At 34.1% G+C, this 24,123-nt stretch overlaps 1 protein-coding gene across 2 annotated transcripts in view; it reads left to right on the top strand.

Moving 5' to 3' along the window:
* LOC136834897 (death-associated protein kinase 1-like) overlaps positions 1–24,051 on the top strand; it is a 172,980-nt gene extending 148,929 nt beyond the window's left edge. For both annotated transcript variants that reach the window (XM_067097716.1, XM_067097717.1), the window contains 14 exons: positions 237–435; positions 983–1,095; positions 1,748–1,955; positions 2,206–2,327; positions 3,050–3,187; positions 15,401–15,559; positions 16,866–17,013; positions 17,969–18,063; positions 18,795–18,971; positions 19,365–19,577; positions 20,747–20,956; positions 21,874–21,986; positions 22,774–22,904; positions 23,732–24,051. In XM_067097716.1, coding sequence (XP_066953817.1) covers positions 237–435; positions 983–1,095; positions 1,748–1,955; positions 2,206–2,327; positions 3,050–3,187; positions 15,401–15,559; positions 16,866–17,013; positions 17,969–18,063; positions 18,795–18,971; positions 19,365–19,577; positions 20,747–20,956; positions 21,874–21,986; positions 22,774–22,904; positions 23,732–23,898 — 2,193 coding nt within the window. In that variant the 3' untranslated portion in view covers positions 23,899–24,051. The remainder of the gene's footprint in view (positions 1–236; positions 436–982; positions 1,096–1,747; positions 1,956–2,205; positions 2,328–3,049; positions 3,188–15,400; positions 15,560–16,865; positions 17,014–17,968; positions 18,064–18,794; positions 18,972–19,364; positions 19,578–20,746; positions 20,957–21,873; positions 21,987–22,773; positions 22,905–23,731) is intronic.
* Positions 24,052–24,123: the final 72 nt, after the last annotated feature.

Here is a 24,123-nt window from a genome sequence, read left to right as displayed (position 1 = left end):
GTGATATGCCTTTCAAAAGTAGAGGTACAATTGTGTTTGTACAATGGTGTTGCAGGTTGCCTCACTAATTGATTTCAGTGTATTTTTATTTATGAAAATTACAGTAAGGAGTTCTTGATTACTATGATTATGGGAATATTAAGATTGAAAGAAGAATAAGTCATGTATAGAAGTCCAGAATGTGGGTAGTTCCATTATGGTTGCAGCAAAAAATTAAGATTTATTTCCACACTCAGGAGCAGCAGAGAGAAGACTACATCCAACAACTCATTCCAAGTCCCTCATCTATTCCAAGAATCAAAGTGAAGATCTTCGGTCAGTCAGGCTCAGGAAAAACGGCGCTGGTAGAAACACTCAAGACTGGGTACTTTTCTTCTTTCTTTAGGAGAAGTAAAAGCAGTACCTCTACTACATCGATTGGATCAATTGGGAAGAGTAAGCATTTTTCCATTCTTTCAATACCTGAATCTTCAACATTTTCTGTGGATTTGGATATTTTTTCATGAATGTTTGATTTGTAATATTGTATTTTTCTTAACAAAAGAAACATGCTGTGGAGTAACTGTATTGGAGAACATTGAGTTAGAAATGTGTGAAAGTAAGTGCACAGACTTCCAAAAATTTAGCCAGTTTTGAAGATTGTTCATGCATAGCATATAATTTGCATTCTCCTGTTTATTACCAGCTTCAGATAGTATAACAATATTTTTCAATATGTTATCTTTCACACCTTTCTAGTCTCACATAGTTATTCAACACACACACACACACACACACTACATGTATTATGTATGTGTATTTAAACCAAAACCATTCAGCTCCTTTTACTAAAGTTAAGCTGTCTCCTAACTTTGCAGTGATAGAGACTGTTTTAAATTCATCTATAAATAATTTCACTGAATTCATCCATAAATAATTTCAAGAATTGCAAGTTCATCGATGAGATTAGACTGACATTAAAGAAATATTTTTTCCATTTCAGGTTCTTCTGTCATGAAGGGCCATTATGAAATGGAATCTCCTCTGAGCTCTCGTCAAAATTCCCTCACATTTGAGCCTTGTGAAAACTACACAAAGGGCATAGATGTACAACAGGTAAGTTTGTTTCATTTCTATCTTTGTTAGATGCTTTATTGGATGATATCTGATGCCAAAAGAGTAAGCACCAGGAATATTAGATTTTTACAGTTACTGAACACATTATATTCATATTGACACTACCTAATTGTCTTAATTATATTAATTATAGAACCTGTAAAGACACTTCTAAATTATTTATGTAGTTTCCCTGTTTTATAAAGACATTGTATATAAATGATTTTATTGTTTTTGCCTGTATTTTAATGGCCTTTGGTCTAGGTGCAGTAAAAGATACTATGATGTATTATTTGTTATTATGTAGACATCATAGTGTGATGGTAGGTCTTTTGTCATTGTTTTCATCATCAACATCATCATTTGTTCTCATCATTAATGATTTTACACTTCTCTCATGATTTGTGGTACCTTCGTACTGGTCTTCATCCTTCTTCTTCTGTATCTTCTACTTTTTAATTGTTCCTCATCATTACTCATGACATCCTTAACTAACCCAGTCTCTGAGATGTATTTCTCTTTTCCAGCTAAGTATCATTAAAGTAAGAATTTTCTATTAAGTAACTCTTGGTTTATAAATATAAGAGGATTTTCTTAAGTAAGGAAAAGTAACTGACCTCCATGTGATTTTTGTAATGCCTTTTCTTGACAGGTCAACATATCAGGTGTTGGAGAATTATCGTTATGGGAGTTTTCCGGTCATGAGGCCTACTTCCCTGTGTATGATCACTTCATTGGAAACACTTCATGTGCCCACCTCATTGTCTTCTCTCTCAACCAGCCTTTTGATGTTCAGCTTCAACAGTGTTCATTTTGGTTATCATTTTTACAAGCCCGTATCCCACCAATGGAACCTCTGAGTAAGTTTTGTTTTTTCTCCTCACTGACTCTTTGTTATGAAACTTAGCAGTGCTTTACATCAGGTTTATTACTCTTATTTTGTATTGCTTGAAATACTTGTAGTCTTCTAAATCTCCAACAGTACAGCTCATGGGCGATATTTGTGTAGATTGTACAGAAAATGTAAGAGCTCTTGTAAGTTCAAACCTGAATCATTGATATTAATTCATAAAACAACACTTGTAAAGAATATTTTGGTTTTCGTTATAGACTTCCGTGGTAAACCCAGCAAGGCTGCTAAGGTGGCTCTAGTCGGAACACATGCGGACTCTGCGCAGTGTCATCGCAATGCCCAGGGAGATTTCGTTGCCCCACAAGTTCACTTACTTCAGGTCAGTTTTTAGCAAATACATTTGTAATATTTATAAAATGACTTCAAAATGCCAGATAACATTTTTATAGTACAGAATCAACATTACAGTACTGCAGATTGATTGATGGTAAAGTGTTCTCTCTAGTACACAGGCATGGTATGTGTACAGTACGACCTTGTTAATCCAATTGATAAGGTGGGACATTCTTGCTGAAAATTGCCAAGCAAGCTACCACTTTATATCGCTTATGACAAACTAAGGCAGGCCTGGGCTATCAGACTTCAGTAATTATTTTTGTAAAGTTATAAATGCATTAAAGGTGTAATGTAAACCAATTTTACCAGTTTTTGAACACTTCATAACAGGAATTATAAGAAATATCAATAAAGTTAGCATTTTCTAAGTCTTTCAGTAATATCAAAAGTCATATGCTAATCCAGATTTATGCCAAAATAGGGTTAGCAAGGTTTGCTTTTTTTTTGTACCAATGCATAACTTACAGTATTATATAACAACAATATGAACACCATTACTGTATTATAAGTTTGGCTCTTACAGTATTTTTATTAAACAGTTTGATCATGCTGGTAAATTTAAAATGAGTAACATTGATCTATAGCATGCATGATACAGGGGTCTAATATTGTGATATAATATGCTTTTTAGGTTCCTATGACTTTGTACTAAGTGTTAGAGCTTGGATATGTTTAATTAAAAAGTCTTCCCTTCTCGTTCTTCAGGAAAAGTTACTAAATCTTTTTGGCGATGTATTTGAACTTCACGATATCGTTTATGTGATGGATGCCACAGCCCCTGGGTCGAATGCTGTTCGTGCCATCAAGCAATACTTAGCAGATTGCAAAGCTAAAGTTACGCAGGTAAGGATTCTACCAACCACCGTAAGAAAGTTTTTACTTAGGAGTTTCAGGAGCATAACATGTTAGAATAATGTCATCAGATTTCCAAAATCACCTGGAAATCAGGAATATATTTTGTAAAAAATGTAAGTTCATCTTCAGTTACTGTACTTAGTTTGCGCTATTTTTTTTTTTGTGTATGGGACTCATTTCTTACAAAGAGTAGTTCCTGAAAAAGCTGTAAAAAATACTGATAATTTACAGCAGTATTTTCCTTTATATTAAGTCTAACACACTTGAGTACTGTGTCTAAAACTAATTACTGTTGAAAGTAACTTGCTCATTACTAGCAAGGCTTAATTTTTAATGCAAGTAGAGGCACACAATACTGTACTTCACAAGTAGAGTGTGAATGGTATTTGCTGTTCCTTATATTATCATGATTGGTTGTGCTTCTTTTTCAGAGGTTTTTACTTTCATTATTGCCAGTAGGGTCTCTCCTGTGCATTTCAAAAACTTTTTTAATTTTTTTTTCATTGATATGTAAACACAGTACAGTAAATTTTATCAAGCAGTAGAGCCATCGTTTTTACAGGTACAGGAATTTTTCAGTGATATACTTTCGGTTTTTGGGTGTTCAGTAATCACAGATACCAAATAAGAGTGTTCAGACCAAACCTAGGATAGGCTTCTTGGCACTGAAGTTAATAAATAAGCCTGCTGAACCTGTACTGAGTAATAAATTCGTAAAATAACTTAATTAGTCATACATATGTAACACACTCTTTCAACTCAGTTTTAAGAGAAGCAAGCACATCACACCTATTTGAAATGTAAAATTAAATTTGCACTACAAGGGTAATGAAGTAATGGGAGATGTTCAGTAAAGGTTACTTCTGCTAGCATGGGAATTACAGCTGACACCTGATACAGGATGCCAAATTTTTATTTTAGTTGAAATGTGATGCTTATGTTGAAGATCTTCATTTGGTGGAAGATGAGAAATCATAACCGCTCCTTTGCCACCTTACAGTGAACTAGGAAGGTCCTTTGTACTTATTGTTAGAATTGGATACATTTTTCAAAATGTATGTTTGTGTCCTTTCAGAAATCATCATTAAGCTTCTTAAAAGTACTACTGTACTGATTTGAGTATATTAAAGAAGCTTTTTTTTTTTCTATAAATTTTCAACTCTAGTAAAACCATGTGAACTGTTAGAATGAAAAATATTATCATAAGCATTTAAGTATGGTAAAGATTACAGTCAGTTTTGTTAAGTAAATGTAGTGATTAGGCCTCTAGCAACTAGGTTCTTATTTAGTTCTATGACTAGGAATGCTATTTACTGTATACATGTCTATACAAAACTTTTATACTGTGCAAAATTAGCTAAATTTTTTAGCTAAATTTTTTTTTGCATAGAATGTTACTAATCTGGTGAAGGTACTGCCCTCCATGGTACAAGTACTGTATTATAATTAGATGTTAGACGGAAGATATTATCTTGGAATTTATTTCTGCAGATGCAAGTTATTTGTTTTCTTTTATTTTGTTTTATTGTAGAGTAGAGAAGTATTAGTTGAAGTATTGAAAAGTAAGAACAGGAAAATGAAGTCCTCTTGTGAAGTACTTTTGTTTGGGTGTATATACCATCTCAAAAACAAACCAGTTACCTACATGAGATTTCTATAGATTGCAGGGCATATAAAGCACACATTCATCCTTAAAAGCAGAGTATGAGACCAAATGTGTGTTATTAGTGGACTTGGTCACAAAGGAGTTAAGACTTGAAATGGCTAATGTGTGTGGAATATGCGTTTATAATTGAAAATTAATTGCAGTATCATGGTTGCTGGCAGAATACTGATGAATAATTTTTGGTAGGGGTTTATCATTAGGAAAGAGAATAACTCATAATGTTTCATTGCCACACGGTCTTTTGTTCTGTTGTGTGTAAGTTTTACAGCTGAATTCTCACATGAACGATCCACAGCAAATTGGACTATGTGGATATTTCTACAACTTTCAAGGATTATATTCTATGTTCATTCTTTGTAGTTGGTACCGCATCAGCAGCAAAATTCAAAAGACTTACGGCTTAGGAACTGGCTTCTTGCCTGGCACAGGCTATTACTATATAGTTATCATATGCAGGTAATTGCATACTTCTGCACGATCCTTAGCAATTGTGACAAGCGCCAAGGAGAAAGCTTACAAAATGGCACAGTTTTCCACAGAACCAATATCTTTCGGTGAGGATTTATGAATTGCATTAGTGTAATAATTATTGTACTTCTCATAGTTTGCAGTGATAAAGCGCATTTGTTCAGTATAGTGCTGCCCGGCAATTATAATCACATTAAATTCTTAGCCCTGGGAAAACAATATGAAGAATCTTTACCAAAATAAACCCAACCCAAAAAATCTGGTATACATCAAATAGGATTTGCCAGCTGGATGTTATTTTAGTTTTAAGTTAGATACTATGATTGTAGCACAGGCTTACAGTGAGATCAGTAAGACATCTTTGTTGGGAATAAAGGGTACCCAGGTCTCCTCATATAGATTTTAGAAAATTTTATGTAGCCAAAAAGAGTGACTGGATGAAATATAATAAGTACAGGGTATTTGTTATATGTAAAAGCTGGTAAAAGTGTAGACTACAGGCTTTAGGTTGAGTGATATCCTTGATCTGTGGGAGGTTATAATAGAGTAGTATATTTCTGTAATATTTGGCAGATAACTGTTTTTTTTTTTTTTAGAATAAGCTGACATGAAATGTTCCCTAGTGTTTTATAACTGTAAAATGCAGGGTTTAAAGAATTTTGTTCGCAGACACTTTTGGGACCAAATTATTTAATCTAAAGCTTTACAGGAACTCTAATGAATTGCAGACTAAAAAATTTTATGAGAGCAGGATTGTACAGTATATTATATAAATTGAAGGCATACAGCATTGTAATAGAATTAAAATGCTAAACTGATATATACAAATACACTAGGTATAAATTTATGCTGAGTTGAATTTTTCGTCCCAAACAGTGCAGTTAAAGATAACATTGGAAAACTTTAAAAATTATATATAAGTCCAAAGTAATTGCTTTTGATTTATCATTTTTGTTCATTAGCAAGTTTCTCCAAGATTTGCTGTATAGAAGTATTTATTCAAAAGATGATTTAGTGCAGTAGTGCCTTGTATTTACTGTATATCATCAATTTTTCATCACCCATGTTCAAATATTTTGTTATGGAATGATCTCAAAAGTGGGTGAAAAATTTTTGGCAGATTATATTTTTATGCCAAAAAAGAAACTGTTTGATTGTGCTGGTAATTTGTAACCTTAATGTAAGATCTGATGTAATTTCAGTTTTTTTTCATCAGGTAGTTGGTAATGATCATTAGATTACTTGTGAAATTTTAACAGGTCATACATTAGATGCATTGAGCTTGTGTGCTGTTCATATGCTGTTTTATAAATAATCCACTGTTATGCCAAGCATTGTATAAGGGTACAGTATTTATTTTGTTTAGTACAGGTGAATTCTGATATAACATACACTACATATTTTGTGGTTTTGTTGGAAAAATTGAATTTTTTATTTTCAAGTTACATGGATGATTTTTCATACCCAAGAAATTGATAAGTTCTTTAATCATTTGTTTTGATTGCACACTTTTCTAGTCAATTTCTGATCTTTGTAGGTTACTCTGAATCTTTGAGTTTCCTCTGTATCCTATGCAAGACCTTTTCACGTATTTCATGCCCATTTTATCATATTTGTACATGCTTTATAATGGCATGAAAGTATCAGTATGTAACAGTTATTCCACCTTCCCTAATTGGCTCATCTATGAATTGCATGTTTTAGTTGTTTCCATGTAAATGCTCTTTTGTTAAGTCTCCCAAAATTATTCTCTACTGTATCAGGTTTTGATTGTTGCATACGTGTCTGGAAATTATCATGTGCATGTCATTTTTATACTGTAATATTGCCATGGAGGTATAAGCTACAAACTTCATCTTTTGTGCATTACTGGGTTTGACATTTGAGTTACAGACTAACACAGAAAACACAGTTTGCTCATAACGATTAAGTTTTCACCGCAGACTAAAAAATCTGTAATGGCTACATGTCATTGAAGATGACTTGCGTGTACGGACCATACCAGGTTGTTCGAGCACTTAATCTGTATTTTTACCCCAGTGATTACTGTAGTTTAAGATCATGCAGTAGCATGTAGAATTGATGAATGCAAATGACTCAAACTAATATTGTTTCTTTCCATAACAATATACTGTGTATGTCATTGGAATAGAGATGCCTCCTGATTTAATTGGTAGATAATGTGTGGTAAGTTGCATTGGCTCTGCCTGGCACATGAAAATTTTTCAGCATAACAAGTTATGATGCTGTATAAAAAGCTATTGTAGAATTATTGTTCTGACGCTGTGGCCAGGAACACCTTTTGAAATACCTTCAAGAAATGTAGGTTAACTTGATGCCTAGATGTGGAATGCTGGAGTTATTTAAGATTTCTCTCTCAAGTGTGCATTTATTGTGCTTGTGCCTTGTACAGTGGGTTAAAATTTTAAAAGTTATGATTTTTTTTACTATCACTTCAGGAATTTTAAGTAAAAAATATGGCTGTTTTTCAATATGCAGATACATAGAAATTCCTACGTCATCAAGACTGAAATACTGCATGTGTCTTTTTTTCCAGTGGGTAAATTCTCTCTGATTTGAACTGAGTATTTTTTGAGGAAGGTTACATAGAAATTAAAGCTTTTTGATAACTTGTTTGTAAAGTCTTAACATCAGTATCAATTTCAGGTAACTTAAATCACATTCATAAGGTCAAGAGTACTCTCATGCAAAGAGATTTGGTACAGTAATAGGCACCTATTTTTATAACATGGTAAAGCTTTGTTTTATGACAGTGGTAGGTTTTGGCCTTTCAATGCAGTTTTATTTTTTTCTTGATGTTACAACTTTTTATGTAATAATAAGATTAGAGTTGGTGTAAGCCCTAAACTTATCAGGTGTTAAGATCCAAGATATTTCATGGCTACCCTTAATTCCATACAGTTACGCTGTACTGCAATTTAATTTAAGAGTGCTATAGGAATAGATGATGAAATTGTTTGAATGAAAATAAGATTTATGTAATAAAGGCTCATAAATCTAACCCAGCAATAAAACTAATGACTGATTGTGTCTACAGCTGTCAGCAATTCCATCATATTTCTTGCTTAGTTTGAACTGGATTTTACACAAAATTGAAAGAAAGTTGTCCACAAAAAAGTATGGCTTGTAAGATGGTAACCAAGCAAAAACCATCTAGGTAATGTGGTAATGTTGCTAGTAATTAAAAAATGGCACCTAAGGAGAAACCATCTTTATAATGCTGTCAAAGAGTAAAGAAATCAGATAAGTTAGAAGGCTAGTGAATCTGCTTATTTTATTTGCAGGAAAGCAAATCTCAGTTTGCTGCCTTGAAAATCAGGCTGTGGTACTAGACTTGTAAACTCTGTTAATAATATGTTAAAAATTTAAGTCTGTGCTTTGTTATATGGCTTACATTGAGTGGTAGTTTCTTTAATCCCTTTAATTGTAAAATGCAATATCCAAAATACTCTGATATGCACAGCTCAGTGGAGCATATTGAAAAATTTTGTATTTTTTAATTTCCAAGATGATAAAATTATTAGTAGCATTTACCATGAAAGTTAAAGCTGGAAGATGTTTTCTGTAAGACGGGCTGAATAATTGTTATACTGATGTTTTGACTGCTTTACTCATGTGCTTGATTTCTCTAGAAACAAGGCATAAACACAAAGCACATTTTATGACTTACTAATATTCATGCAAGTAATGAAGGATATTAAGAGAAGGTGTTCATCTGTTTAAAACTGATTAGAAGGTTAACTTTACTGCATGAGCGTGTGCCGCAGGGCTGGAGTGGAGCCAGTGTGGCGTATGCTGTTGGAGCGGCTGTTAGCGGTGACGGGTATACGATTCTTCAACCTGACGCGTGTGAGGTGATGAGTACCACACTTTACACAGCCTATTTCTTATGATTTTGTAGTCTTTCATCACCACACCTTCCTTCCACTATCACATGTATTTCATGAGTTATAGGAGATACAGAAATATTGTAAAGAGGATCCTTGTTAACATGTATCGTTTACACACCCCGTTTTGTAAACACAAAAATGTCTGTAAGGCTTTTTGTAGTCCAGTATTGAATTAGCTGCATGGCTCACATGGAAATCTAGAAAGTAGAATACTGTCTAGGAATCAGCACATTCAGTGGGTCTTGATAAAGCATTTTGATATCTGGGCAGCCGCAAAAGATTACCACTTGGGTTTCTCAGCCCCAGATCATTATCCTACCAAGTGAAATGTTACTGGTTTCTGTGTGAGTGGTTGTAAGCCTTGAATGTATCATCTATAACTACAGAACATCTGTGAGCACTGCTTCAAGCTTTCTCATTATATTACATTTCTCACATTGCTATTGCCTTGACATAGTGATTTATTGTTTGGCTAATGCATTGGAACATTATATACTGCTTAAAACACATCCATTGCCTTTACTTTAATTTTTTGCTGATGATGCAATAAATACTTTGTTTTACATGTTTATGTAAATTACTACAAAATGGTGCAGTGCTAGCAGTATGAAAAGTGATATGTTTGAGTTTTCAGGAACTTTGAATAATACTGTGCCTCTCTCTCTCTCTCGTTATATGTCTTTTATCTTACCTTTGTTCTCTGAGAAAAGGTAATTTATCAAACCATTAAAAGCTAGCACCTTAGTGCCCATGATGGACTGTTTTCCATAAAGGGTTTATTATATTTGCTGTACACACTAAAAATTAAGAAATATATATGTCCTCTTGTTGTGATGCAACAGCTTGAATTTGAGGGCCTTGGAAGAATGAAAGTAATGTACATTTGAAAGCTTCAAACCTTGCCAAGGGGTAATCAGTCCACCCCACAAGCAATCTTTTCTTCCTAAAAGTTAGTCCTATTTCTCCCTGAATCTAATCATTTGTTGTCTGTCATAAGGCTCATGTTTGATTAGAATTCTTGTCAAATCCACATACAGCTTTTGTGCAATCTTGTAGTAAACAAGGAAGCAGACAGACAAGCATAAATCAAAAACTGAAACCAGTTCCTTGTTGGAGGAAACAAGGAAACCCCTGTAAATTCACCATTGCCTCAACCCTGAACACTGCTCACTGAGAAAGGGAAGTGGTGAACAAGATATTTATACACAGTGTTTGGTACAATCAGGGAACAGCCTAAACCTATATACCTTGTTCAGCCATTGTCTTTTACTTTTACCAATGTTCAAAGCTGAAGCAACATCTTGATTGTAATTTTCTGTTGTTAACTTGTTTTAAGGACCAGCTCATGCATTTAGAAAGATATATACCACTTCATGCTTTAAGAAAGTTATTTAACTCCAAGTATTTTGTCATGTCAGTGGCTTTTGTGGGAAGAAGGTCCTGCTCATTTTACACTCCTTCCCATGTGTTTTTATGTCTCTGTTCAAACTTGGACCATCAGGGTGCTTGTCCCATTAGGCCTTGAGTAAACTTCTAGATCTTGGAATTGTTTTGTCTTCTTCCCTTCCAAATTGTCAGATTCTCAAGGACCTTCTGTTGTTTTTCACTGTGGTAAAAAAAAGAACTCATAGTAAAGAGTTCCTTGGCTAACTTTAGGAGGAATATCGGTAGTTGTGTCTCCCAGAAGCTTTGCACTGGACACCTATGCTATCAGCTTCAGAGCCTGTGGTTCTCAAGTGACTCAGTGCTGCTCATTTTACAGAGCATTGACTGTGTTTTAGACTGAAATGTTCATAAGACAGTTGAAGGAGCCTGCACTAATCTGACCTTAAGGGCAAGCTTGTCTTTCAGTAACTTTAGTACAGTATTACAAAAGCACACATTCATGTCGAAGTGGAACATTTTTTATTTGATATGAAAACATTTAAAATTTTATAATAAGTATAGTACATTTATTTAATTTCAATTAGTAATAAAGTGCTATCAGTTCACTGGCTAGAATGATTGAGTTTTGACACAAATGTATATTTCAGAATGGAATGAGAAAACGTGCAAGTACAGACCACAGTTTACAAGTTGCAGATGTTTTTTGATAAACAAAACAAGTTACAGTATATCCATATGTTATCAAGAATACACGGCTAATGAGGGAATTCTTTTGCTCTATATTTGATGTTGAACATGAGTTTATCCTTAAACTGGGTCATCATTCTTATTTCCCAAGTCAGGTTTCAAACACTTTCCAACACCAATGTTGGCTGGGAATTTTGCTGCCTGATATATCACCAAACTAATTATGCGCTTGTGGTTATTTGCGTAAGAGAAGGTTTTCGATTTTTCACCATCATATGCACTCTTGCATGAAAAGCACTTCACTTTACTTTTTATATGTTGCACAGGTCATCCTTTGTGCTCTCTCTCTCTTTTAGGCAAATTTAAATGGAATGGCTTATATAGTTTTAATCTTGTACTGTAGTCGTTTTACTACATTGATCCTCTAGCTCAAATGATTTTTTGTGAGCAGCAACAAAATTTTGAATTATGTAAGCTGGTTTTTTAGTAGCTAAGTCTGGAAAATGTTTATTAAGGAAAGGATGTAGTATGGTTTTTATGTTTGACAATGAAGCATTTTCATTTTTAGTGCTGTAATAGTAAAGTATGCTTTTGGCAAACGTGAATTTTACCCTCTTGCAGTTCATGGTTTTTACAATTTTCATGTATTTTATTTAGTGTAGAGTATGCATATCTCTGGTTTACCTGATGCCCTTACAGAAATCTGGTCTTCCAAATGTTATTGATGTTACTTTTTTTTTACATAATTTTTATCTGGGTAGATTGTTAGATTGTTTTTTCCTGATTTTTGTTCTTTTTAAGTTATGTTTACTTTAGAATGTTTACTTATTTATCTGATATGTATATCCACATGAGAGAAGTTTTCTATTTTATTTATGGCAGGTAATTTTCATGTTTTATTGCATTACCAAAACTAAATACATACTTATTATTATGCTCTGGAAAATAGAGGATTTGGGAATGCCCACGAGTCCCTGAGCGTGTCAAGATCTCAGATTTTTAAAATGAAAATTTCCATGTTTGTTTCCTGTTTAATTTAGAAAGTGTCATGTTCTTCCTCAGAAATAGTTTGTACCCAAGAAACTTTAGAATAGAAGAATATGCATTTTTTCAGTAGTGTACAGAAGTTTCTTTGGTTTTGTACAAGTTAGGTTCTATCATAGAGGGCCTTGATTAGAAAATTTAGGCCATATGTATTTTGCGCTCAGTTTCCTTTACCAGTGAATACCAAAGGTACGAGCACCTATGGTTTTTCTGGCTTTGCATAAATGACCTCTCTTGCACTGTAAAGCTGTCCAGTTACTACCTCAGAACTACTTCCGAGTAAATATCTTTAATCTAATGGGACACTTGCCTTGATTTTGAAATCAAGGGCCAGGGATGGTCATAAATTAGTACTTTAAAAGTTATAAGTTTTTTACTTTTTACATTTTGCATTATTGGTTAACAATATTAAGAAGCAGAAATATGAAATGGACATTGTGTGTGCATATAACTTGAAGATGCTGGCACATTAATGGAGGTTTTTATTCTGAAGGACCCCAGTGACTGGATTGAGTATCATTTCTACTTGTTGGTTTTAAGTCAAATGCTTATTTTTTGTTAATAATTAAAATATTAAACCAAGTGTTGAACTGCAGTGGATTTCTTTCCAAAAAGAACCCTACATTGAAGTAATATTATCTCATCATCAAATTGGTCTTAACTTCTCTGACCCAAATTATTTGTCAAATAACCTGTGACTCAATCCGTGAATGCAACTTTTGTCCAACTCTCAACCAACAACATATATTAAATATTGAAAACTATTCTGTGAAAGTAATATTGTCAGTATCTTAAAAATTAAATGACTAGGACTGTAGAAAGCAACTGGGTAAACAGCACTTATCAAATCTGTGTACAGTAATTATTTTTTTATGCCAGTTTTAACTCTCAGGAACAGGAAGTTTATTGATCACAAATGCTCAAGACAGAAAGAGGTAGGTTATGATAATGGCTAGTTAGGAAACAAGTCTTTTCTTAGTGGGGTTATCTTCTCCACTGTGCCCCGTACAACACTGCAGACGTTATTAAAGGTTCCAGGCAGCATCCATTTGGCTGTAATTGCTTTGCTTCCTGCCTTTGGTTCTCTTTGGTATGTAACCACACAGCCTAGCTGATCAACTTGGCTTGCTCCAATATTCACATGTCATTGAAGGCTAAGTACTTCAGGCAAGCCTTACTGTAGGCCAGAAGTGGGACTCAGTGTTTCGTTAATGTATTTTGCATTAATAATTTTTAATTTTTTTATATATTGTTCTGTTATAATTGCAGCTGTACATCTGTACAGTATACTTTTAGTTTTTACCCTTAGTTAATTTTTATTCCTTTAATTATGTTGTGATTTTTATGCAATGCATAGGTGACCAAACTAGGTAGAAGAGGTATTTTGGTTTATCCAGGGAAACAACCTTGAATGAAAGATGATTTTGACTTTTTCAAGGATAGTGAATTCAGTAAGACAAATTGGTATACAGTACAGTATGTGGATAGACAGAATCAAAGTTAAGTATATGTGAAGTTTACATCATTTGTCTGGAAATATTTACTTTAGCAGTACTGTACTATAGTATAAAGCTGGGCCATTTGTCAACTTCCGTATCACGTGAATAATAAAGAAAATTTTAGTTTAAAATACTATTTGGAATTATTAAGTTACAATGACCCGGTGACATTTTATTTATATTTTCGTTTAGTTTGAAATTATTTTTATTAGACTACAGTATCCCTGGATCAGGCATTATGAAATGACTGCATGCCACTTAAAGATTGAGGGTTCATAATGTGGTCCTGCCAATTCCAAATAGTCATGCATTGTTGCTCTTGGAAGTGTTGAGTCTGGAATACCCGATTCCCCCCCATAAAAGCACTAGGAATTCTTTGAAAATGCACCTTCCACAACGAATGCCCCTAAATGCTGTTGCATTTGTCTGTCATCATTTCACATCCACACTATTCATTGTTCTTATTCACTGAGAAGTTACGGTAACTTACCTGTATGTGATGGTTACCTGGCATTTTGCATGGCTTGTAAGTGCATTCTGTGAGCTGTCATGTTTTCTGTCCTTGTTATCTCAAGCATCTATGTGAGTATAGACTGGTATTTGAGCTGAGCATCTGTTAGTTGCTTATAATAATGAGGTAAATAAAAAAATAATATCCCCTTTTTATCTATTATGTCAGTAGTATGTAATATCCTGAATTTTACTGTGTATTTTCAATAGATTTAATGTGTATATTAGAAGTACTGTAGATTGTTCTTCTACCTAATTCTGTTTTCCTTTTTTTTTTATGGTAATCTCCTTTAGGATCTTTAATAATTTTGTCCTTTTGACTTTTATTTATTTGACATTTGGTTATTAATATGAAGAGTGGAGGTATATATACCATAGGAATTGACTGTCAGTGGTTTTTATATTAATTTTAGTTTTGGAATTTATCTTTTAGTAGATTTTTTCTTATTTTACATATGAGTCCCCTCTTTTTATAGGTTAATAAAAGCATAATGATATACAGTATACCAGTTCATGCTTTTCCAAAGTGCTGATACGCATTTGGTACTAGTCATGTCGCTATTCGTGAAAGTCATGGGGTTGTGTTTAGCCCACTTGAATATCTGAATTGTTGGCTTTAGTCTTATATGTATTTGTGTTTACTTGTTTTCTTCATTAAGATAGTGGAATGAGTTTTAGTTCAATTAGATTCGTTACAGATGGTTGATAAAAGCAGTAGTAAATTAGCTGAAGGTTATTAATTAATTACTGTACCATGAAGTAAATTATAAAATAATTACTGTAAAGCAGATTTCACTAAAAAGGTTTTTTCTTCTCTCTCATTATTTTACAGTAAAATGAAATATATACATTGGAAACAGGAATCTCTAATATTGTTTTTCAGTTTATTATTTCATATCTTTTAACTCAGTGATCTGGTTGAACTTTTTAACAATGTCATTAACTATTAAAAGGTTTGAAGATTATTTTTAAAGATTATATCCCTGAGGATATGGGACGCTCGTAGTGAAACGCTTATCTTTTTCTACAGGGTGTACCACGAGTTACAGGTTTTCTTGGTGCAGTGGTTAACACCTTAGCAGAATGGCGAACATCTTTAGGCGAATTCCCAGTCGTCTCTTGGCCTCAGTTTGTTGATGTAACTCATCAGAGAGTAAATCCATTAGCCGGAGAGGAACATTTACGAGAAGTAAGTGATGTTGGCTTGTATATTGTAATTTGTGTCCTGTAAAATTGCAAAACAACGGAATTTTTATAAATTTATATGTACAGTATTGAACCTGCAATTGTGGAATGTTTGAAAATCTCATAATCTTGTTACTGGGGGAATTTGAATACAGTATAGTACTCTACTCCCAAAGGGTGATTTGTAAGAAGTATTGAAAATTAGTAATGAGACCAGTAAGATTTCACATACCTATTCTATTGATTACAGCCGATTCAACTCATGATGCATATATTCTTTATATATATTTGTCTTGCTCATAAGACTTTGGCTCACGGTTCTTTAATAGTTTTGGGATAGTACAATCCTATTTGTCCTGCCCTTTTCTTGTGCAGTCATAAATAGTGTTTAGTCAAAAATTTATTTAAAAATTTTTTAGCTTTGGTTTTTTATCGTTCCTTGGATTTTCCATCATATGTAAACTTCAAACTTTGTTACTTAGGGTATCCAGGTTCATGGGTATTGTATTTCTGTAAATGTTATGTATATTAAATGCTTACTACTTGTAATAATGCACTATTACACCCATCAGTACTCTACTTCAGCTTGTCAACAGCTATAAATTTAAATTAATTTAATTTGGTATTACCCATACCTGTATTGAAAATATAGGTAAATTTTAGTTTTGTATTTATTTGGCCAAGGTCATTAATTGTCAATACACAAGTATTTTCTATGTTGGTAACATAATGGACAAAATTTTTGTCTCCTAAGTCTCTAAGGCTAAGTTTTGTGCAAGGCTGTCTCATTGTAATGAAGGAGGTAGGAAATGATATAATTAGGTCAGTATAGTCTAAATTATATACAGGCAGTCCCTGGTTTACGACAGGGGTTCTGTTTTTACGCCGCATCGTAAACCGAAAATTGTCGTAAACGAAAAATCGTCAATAATCCTAAAAAACCTTACTTTTAATGCTTTGGGTGTATTGAAAACAATGTAAACTGCATTTTTATTGAGTTTTTCATAAAAAACACCAAATTTTGATTATTCTGCCGTTTTAGAGCCATATTTCTTCCGTCGGATTGGCGTACGACGCGTCGTAACCCTGGAACATGCGTCGTAAACTGGGAAATAATTTCTGATGAATATATTTGAACAGCGTCATAACCTCAGAACGTTGTAAGCCGGGGACTGCCTGTAGTCTAAATTATATATCTAAAAAGATTGTGTCATTTCAGACAAATTTCCTTACATTGGGTGATACAACACAACCTTAAAGAAATTAAAATTGTGCTGTTTTTTGGCACTTAAAACAAGTTTTTTTATTAGGTGGTGCAGCAGTTGCAATTGATGGGCGAGGTGGTTTACCTAAAAGCAGACGCTCAAGATCTCGTAGTGATAGACCCAGCATGGCTCACTCATCAGCAGTTAGGTCATCTCTTGTCTACTCAGTATGCATTGCAGGCTAGAGTAACAGGTAAGTTTAAAAAAAAAATTTTTTTGTCATAGATGCCTCTAAATACCCTCAAACTACAAGAATATTAATTGTAATGCAGTCTTAAAAGAATGTATCCTTATTGAATATACCAGCAAGATTCTGTTGAACAGTACTGTATTCTGCATAATTTTTCAAAAAGTTGTGTGCACTATTCCACATCAATCATAAGAAAATGTGCCAACACTGAGTTCTGTTGTAATTTTTATGAATAGGATTTTGAAGAAAATTAACTCTTATTTTATTGTGAAATTAAGTAAATATGAATGGTTATGAAATGCCAGTAGGAATTGTTATCTATCCCACTGTCATATGAGCACCTTGAATATACTGCCAATGAAGAATGAGTATACTGCCAGTGAAGAATCTGAAAGTATAAAGATGAATTTAGATTCTGTTGACTTGAGTCTTTAATTTAATAACACTTATTCAGTCAAAGATGCTATGTACTTATACAGGCATACATGATCTGGGAAAATATTGTCTTGTGAATATAAAGAAACCTTATAAATGAGCATAGTTTATTCATTGCATTTGACATCTTCCACCATGCAAAGGGCCCAGTTCTTTAACAAAGCTAAGTTTTATTTGAACTAAAAGTAAAATTTTGTATGAAAAGCATCTGACTTTTCCCTGTTAAATGAAATTTTCAGCACTGCTGAATTCTGCAAACAAATGCGAAAATCAAGGTCACTCAACAGTCAAGTGCAATGCCGTATGGGAATGAAAACATAAACAGTATTTTTTGTAACATGCAAGCTGACTATGGGGATATTTATATTTTCATGACAACAGTATGATAATAGTGAACGTAGCATTCCATGCAACCTGTAATCACTTACACAGAAAATGGCAATAGTTGTAAATATGTGGTGCAGTAATGCATTTTTTATATGTACTGTTAAGAATCAGTGCTTCATGTGCAATTTTCCCGCAGGGTGCTACACTGTGGATGATTTTCAAATGAGCTTCCCAGAATGTGATGCATTAGATCTTTTACAAGTTCTCGAGGCATTGCATCTCTGTACACAGGTGAAGTATTGACATAATGCATTAATAGTAATGTAGTGTATTGCATTTTCTTTTAGAAGTATGTGTTACAATTATTGCATTTTCTTTTAGAAGTATGTGTTACAATTAATGTCTTATGATATCATTTTAAAATATCTGTTGATTTGACATTAGTTGTCTTGATTACAAGGCTTGAAGGTTTACAGACTTTAGTGTCTCTTGAAAGTGCTTTCTTTGCCCTTATTTGTATTAGTTTCTTGCAGTTAAATGCATTTTGGCAAAACAGAATTTTGGTTATTATTATTTTTTAAATCGAGTCTGTCAGCATTTTTCCTGACCCACCTAGGTTGGGTGCTTTTATTGACAGAGCTATAGGGCAAAAATTCTTAAACTCAGCAGCAATAATACATAAGTGCTGTCCAGTAATGCCACACTGTCATGTAGAAAATTCACGTCAAATTAAAAGATGATACTTAATTTTTACAACTATTTAATCACTCATAATTATCAGTAGTTTTAAAGCCAAGTTTCATTTTGCATAATTTTGAATGACAGCCTAAAAACTGGAATGCCCAGATTCTTAGGAATGACTTGATTATTCATAAGAGAATCTTATTACATCACAGAATATGGATGATGGTTAAGAATTTGTTTAATCTCCTCTAGATTTGGAAAATGTTATGATTTTATGATAGGGACATAACTGTGACTTAATTTTTCTCCAAATACCAATTGGTACATTCTTCCAACAGTGTGATAACGATGGGGAGATTGAGTACGAGTTCCCATGTTTCAACCAAGTGGAAACCTTAGACGGCCTGTGGGAAAAAGTAGATCCACGTTATATGGAGGGTGTATACGGTGGTGTCAGATTAAGATCCCCTGCGCCTACCCAGTATATTCTTCCTCCAATATATGTTCGCATGCAGGTAAATGTGGGAGGCTTTTGTTGGATAACTGTTTTTGTTGCATATTAATTTTAAATTTATGTAGTTTTCGTTTCCAAAATACATTAATAGAATACAGGTTGTAAGATTATATTAACTTATAGACATGCCACATAATTCATTTCCAAATTTTGCCCTGTTTAGTATATTTTTATACTTTTGGGAATATTTTAAAAAGTGACATTTACTGCTATAGTATCACCAGCCTGTAAATTAATTTCATCACAAGCCATAGCATGCACAGATGGGTTTTGATGCTGAAGTTTCCTAATAATTCAGGATGAGGAATGTTTCATTTTTGTTAAATCTGAATGTATGTTAACCTATTCTGTTGGTTCTCAGTGCACTTATATTTAATTCTGTGGACTGTTGTAGGTGCAGCTTAGAAGATCATGGCAAGAGTATCCTGAAAGAGATACGGACCTGTACCAGTGGTGTGGAGGATCTAAATTCTGTTCAGGGCCTTTAGAAGCGCTTCTCACCCTTGAAGAAGGTGGGGAAGCTGTGGAAGTCAAAGTTCGTGGCCCACCCGAGTCTGGTCATGTTGCATTCTTCTTTATGGAAGATCTTTTGGCCATGATTGACCAGGTAAATTCCTTGAATGAGCATTCATTTACCGTCAGCTTTCTATATGAGCTTTCATTGTATAGGACCAAAATGGAAAAAGAAAAGCATAGTAAAGGTAATAAGAGTATGATGAAACCAATACAGTAAACCCCCCGTATTCGCATTCTCATGATTCGCGGACTCACGCATTCGCGGGTTTCTCTGTGGAACATATCTAGCCATTATTCACGGAAAATTCACCCATTCACGGTATTTTTCACTGAGAAATATTCACTAATTACTGTATTTTCATAAAATTTTCATGAATAAATGCACTTTTTGTGATAAAACTATTAAAATACTCAGGTATAAGCATTTTTACAGTTTTTTTTTTTTTGTGTTTAAACTATCAAAATGGGCAGTTCCAAGTGTTTTTATAGGGGTTTTAAGTATTCGCGGATTTTAGCTATTCGCGGGTGGGGTGTGGTATGCATCCCCCGCGAATACGGGGGGTTCACTGTACATAATTTTATAGACACACAAACAACTTTTAAGAGATGTCTGAAAAGGCCAAGATGAAAGTTACCAGTAGCAGCATAACCAGGAAGACTGTTACTTTGTTTTGTACTGTTGTAAAGCGAATGTTGTGGCTTTTGTTTTGTACTACTGCAAAGGGAATATTGTGGCACTTCAGCAGAATGAGTGTAATGATATCCCACAGAGTGAGAATTATTACTAGTAGATACTTTAACGAGACCTCTCTGAGTTACCATTCTTAATTCATATTGGGCTGGGTCAGAGGTTTTGTTCTTAAACATAGCATTTGAGATTAGGGCACCTTTACAAGCTTTTCGTAGTAGATACGTGAATAAACATATTTAGTTAAGTGACTCCTTTCATCAATATGCTGTAATAGTGAACATTCTTTCATCAGTATGTTGTAATAGTGAACAACCCATGTGTAGGTTTCTTATTGATCCAGTTACTATTTGAGTTTGATGTTTTATTATATGGTCAAAAAATATTTTGCATTAACTAATTTTTATATATATCATTGTTGAGCAGGCAAACCATCAGTCTCCATAATTCACTTAGACCTTTTCTAGGTGACTTTTGATTGATGCATTCATAGCTAGGATAATCTATGACTATAGTGATTGAAGGGACAGGATATTCATTCTTACTACTTTTGTTGTGCTTTTTAATTGTAGGTTTTAGTCGAGATGTGCCCTGGATTGGTGCTAGAGAAACATGTCTTGAGTGCAGAACAACTGAAGGCACACTCATCAACTGTGTATGCTTGGCCACCAGCTGATATATACACTGCATTGCTCAATGGTGGTGTGAAGGCATCTCTCCTTAATCCATTAACGAACAAGGAAGAAACATTTACCCAGCTAGTCTGTTTTGGATCACAAGATGTGAGTTTTTCTTTCCTGTCTTGTCTAGGGTTGATTATTCTTGGAGATTAAAGTTATTACAAAAAAATTATAATAACTTCTGGTTTTGTACACCAGTAAAAGACATTCCATTTTATATATATTTCTTCATTTGTGAGTCTTTTAAAGGAAATATAATCTTCTAGTGACTGCTACTATCTTGCTATTGGGTGGGGCTTTAGGGAGCAGCTACTTAAATTTGATGCATACCTTGGCCCTAAGCAGTTGCTATAAAGTAAATTAGTTGGGTTTTTTTATTGCTCTTTACCCACTCTTTTTTCCCTGCTTACCCTATCAAGACTGATAATTAGGTGACAACTGCATCTTTGAATAAGATTTTATCGCCCATAAAACATGCAAGAAGGTGACATTGGACAGCATGTCTCGTCACCCGTACAATTTGAGTAGCTGATGTGGATGGGGGAGGTGACACTGTTCCAGTCTATGCTGCTAATGATCTTGATAAAGACTTATGATCATCAGGGCCCCAGGAGCATTGCATACATTTGGGTATAAGCTCTTGGGCAGCCAGTAAGAAAGGGCTCCATTCTTCCTGTAAGAGCAGCTTCATAATAGACTTTAGAAAATACCTGGGCGAATGATGATAACTCATGTTTACTGAATATATTATGCATACCTTAATAACAATATTTCTGTAATAAAATCTCTCTTTAAATTGCTTCTGCTTATAGGGCTTCAAATACTGTTGTCTGTGTGGTATCTTAAAATGTTGAAATGTAGGGTATATAACTGGATTATTTTTATATAAATGTGCTCTCTTAATGGAGGTGAGACTCCGGAAATATCTGATAAACTGAGGGTTTTCTGTATATAGAACAGAGTATTACAGTGTTTCACTTTTTTTTTTTTACTTTTCTACAAAGTTTTATTTCTTTTAGGTCCTTTCAAGTTTGGTTGTTGGAGGCGACATTCACATATCAAGTTTGTGTACAGTAACAGTTCAACGTTTGGCTGCAGTCATGGATCCCCCACACCCTCGTGGGTCAGATTGGTATGTACAAGAACCAGATTAAAAAATAACTATTATCAAAGTGTTAACAGGTCCTTTGAGTTTGGAAAGTGGTGACAGGTATATGTTTTTTCCTTAGTGAATGAGATTTCCATTCTTATAAGACCATAAATTCCTCTAGTTGGTATTTAGGTACTGCAATCCATCAAAAAATGGAAGAAAGTTGGTAATGGTGATAAAGGGAAATAAGTTATAGCATACCATGAGTTGGTTGTTTACAGTAAAGTGTCCCACATTCAAAATACTTTTTTGTTGCCAATATATTTTCACAGTTTTATGAGACAAATGTATTGTGTAACTGTGATCTGATTAAACTTTGGTACATCTAATGACATAAGTGTAATCACACGAGTTATGGATTTCAAAGTCAGACTTCTTGTTTTCTTCAAACCTTAGTGCATCTGCTGGCTCTTCCTAAGGTAAAGGTCTGTGCTGTCAAGGCCAGCTGAATCTTAAACCAACCACTCAATGTAAACTGACTGGCTCAGTTGTAGTAGGTGAGCCACATGAATCTCTAACTAGTGTCTTTGCTCTGATTTGATGCATAGATAATTACTGAGCAGCTGTATAGTATGCAGGAGCTTTGAGGCTAAGGAAATTTTTGTTCCACCTTAGCATCATCCTTGATGTAGTCTTTAAAAGAACATTGACTTTTTCCTATGAAGACAGTCTCTCTTAAGGGAAATAGCTTACTTTGGAGATAAAAAAAATTACTGTGGAGTGTACTTATTTTCTTGGGCAGTTCCAGATATCAGTTTACTTGTTGCAGGTGTGTCATGGCAATAAAGCTAGGAATGCAGCAGCTGTTGCCATCAGTAGATACCCAAGTTAGTTCAACGCAGCGTTCTCCTACTGCAACCTTATTAAATTCATGGGGCCAAAGTCCTACAGCTACTTTAGGTAAGCTCATTGTTAATCATGCTTAGTCTGATATTTTAACAATTGAAAAGTTGAACCAGGTCACTATGTGTAAATATGTTTGTTCAGTACACCCCCACAAGTCATTAGACGGCTTATTCCGTACAGAACTAATCTCGGTTTCAGCATTATCTTGGAAAGAGTGCACTTACTCCATCCTGCCAGCTTCCTCCTGGGCACAGTAATGCTAGCACCAGTAGGAAGTTGGCCAGAAGCTGAAAGTGAGGATTTGATGCTGGTTCATATTATAAACATGCTATTTTAATGATAATCATAAATGTTTTTATGTGAGTTTTACCCTTTATAATGTCAAGACCTGAAATAAGTTTTCTCCTTTGTCCTGTACACTTTCTACCAGAACTCTCATCTGGGAAAACAAAACTGGTAAACTTACATACATTGGTCATCACTTTTGTGTTTAGCCACATTGTGACATTTATCTGTTTTTATGGTATCTGAAAGTCTCAAGTTCTTGGAAGATGCATAAATAAAAGTAATTAAAATACTGAATTTTTGTATGCTTATCAAATATTTACACTTGAAAGTCTTCTCTAATTAACTAGTTAGGATTTCTTGCCACCCAATGCAATATTTGTCCTTGTACAGAACATGTATTGAGTCCTTGTACAGTACCTACATGTATCGGAGCCAATGTATTGAATTAGGCCTACTTTTTTGACAGTGGCATGAGAGGACAGTGTAGTGTTACAATTTATTCCCCTAACTATGCAGTAAATTAAACAAAACATTTTTCTATTCGTCTTTGTGTATATTGACCATTTGACTACTAATTATGGTGTTCACGTCAGGTTTGTTGGTTGGAGAGCTCCGTGGAATGGAGCGTGAAGATGCGGCTGTCATTGTGATGTGTGGTGCTCCCCTTTATCAGTTAGCAGCTCCTGATGAAGATGCAACTTCTGATTCTCCACCAATTTCTTCCACTTCAGCTACTTCTACTTCTAATCTCTCAAGATGAGCAAAAGCTCGTCGGGACAATCGGTAGACTTTAGTGTCTGCATAGGTCATTTTTTGTACGTTATTGTATTTTTTTTTCATACCAGTCATACCTTAATCATCATTTCTTTTCCTATATGTACATAGATATGAATTAATAACAATGTAAGTTTTAGCATTTTTTATTCCAAAACCCAGTTTATTTAAGTGTAGTGCAAGGTATCTGATGTAGGTGAAGTCTTCATTG

Source organism: Macrobrachium rosenbergii, chromosome 54 (assembly GCF_040412425.1).
Source record: "Macrobrachium rosenbergii isolate ZJJX-2024 chromosome 54, ASM4041242v1, whole genome shotgun sequence".
NCBI classification, from domain to species: domain Eukaryota; kingdom Metazoa; phylum Arthropoda; class Malacostraca; order Decapoda; family Palaemonidae; genus Macrobrachium; species Macrobrachium rosenbergii.
This window is presented reverse-complemented; position numbering and strand designations above follow the sequence as displayed.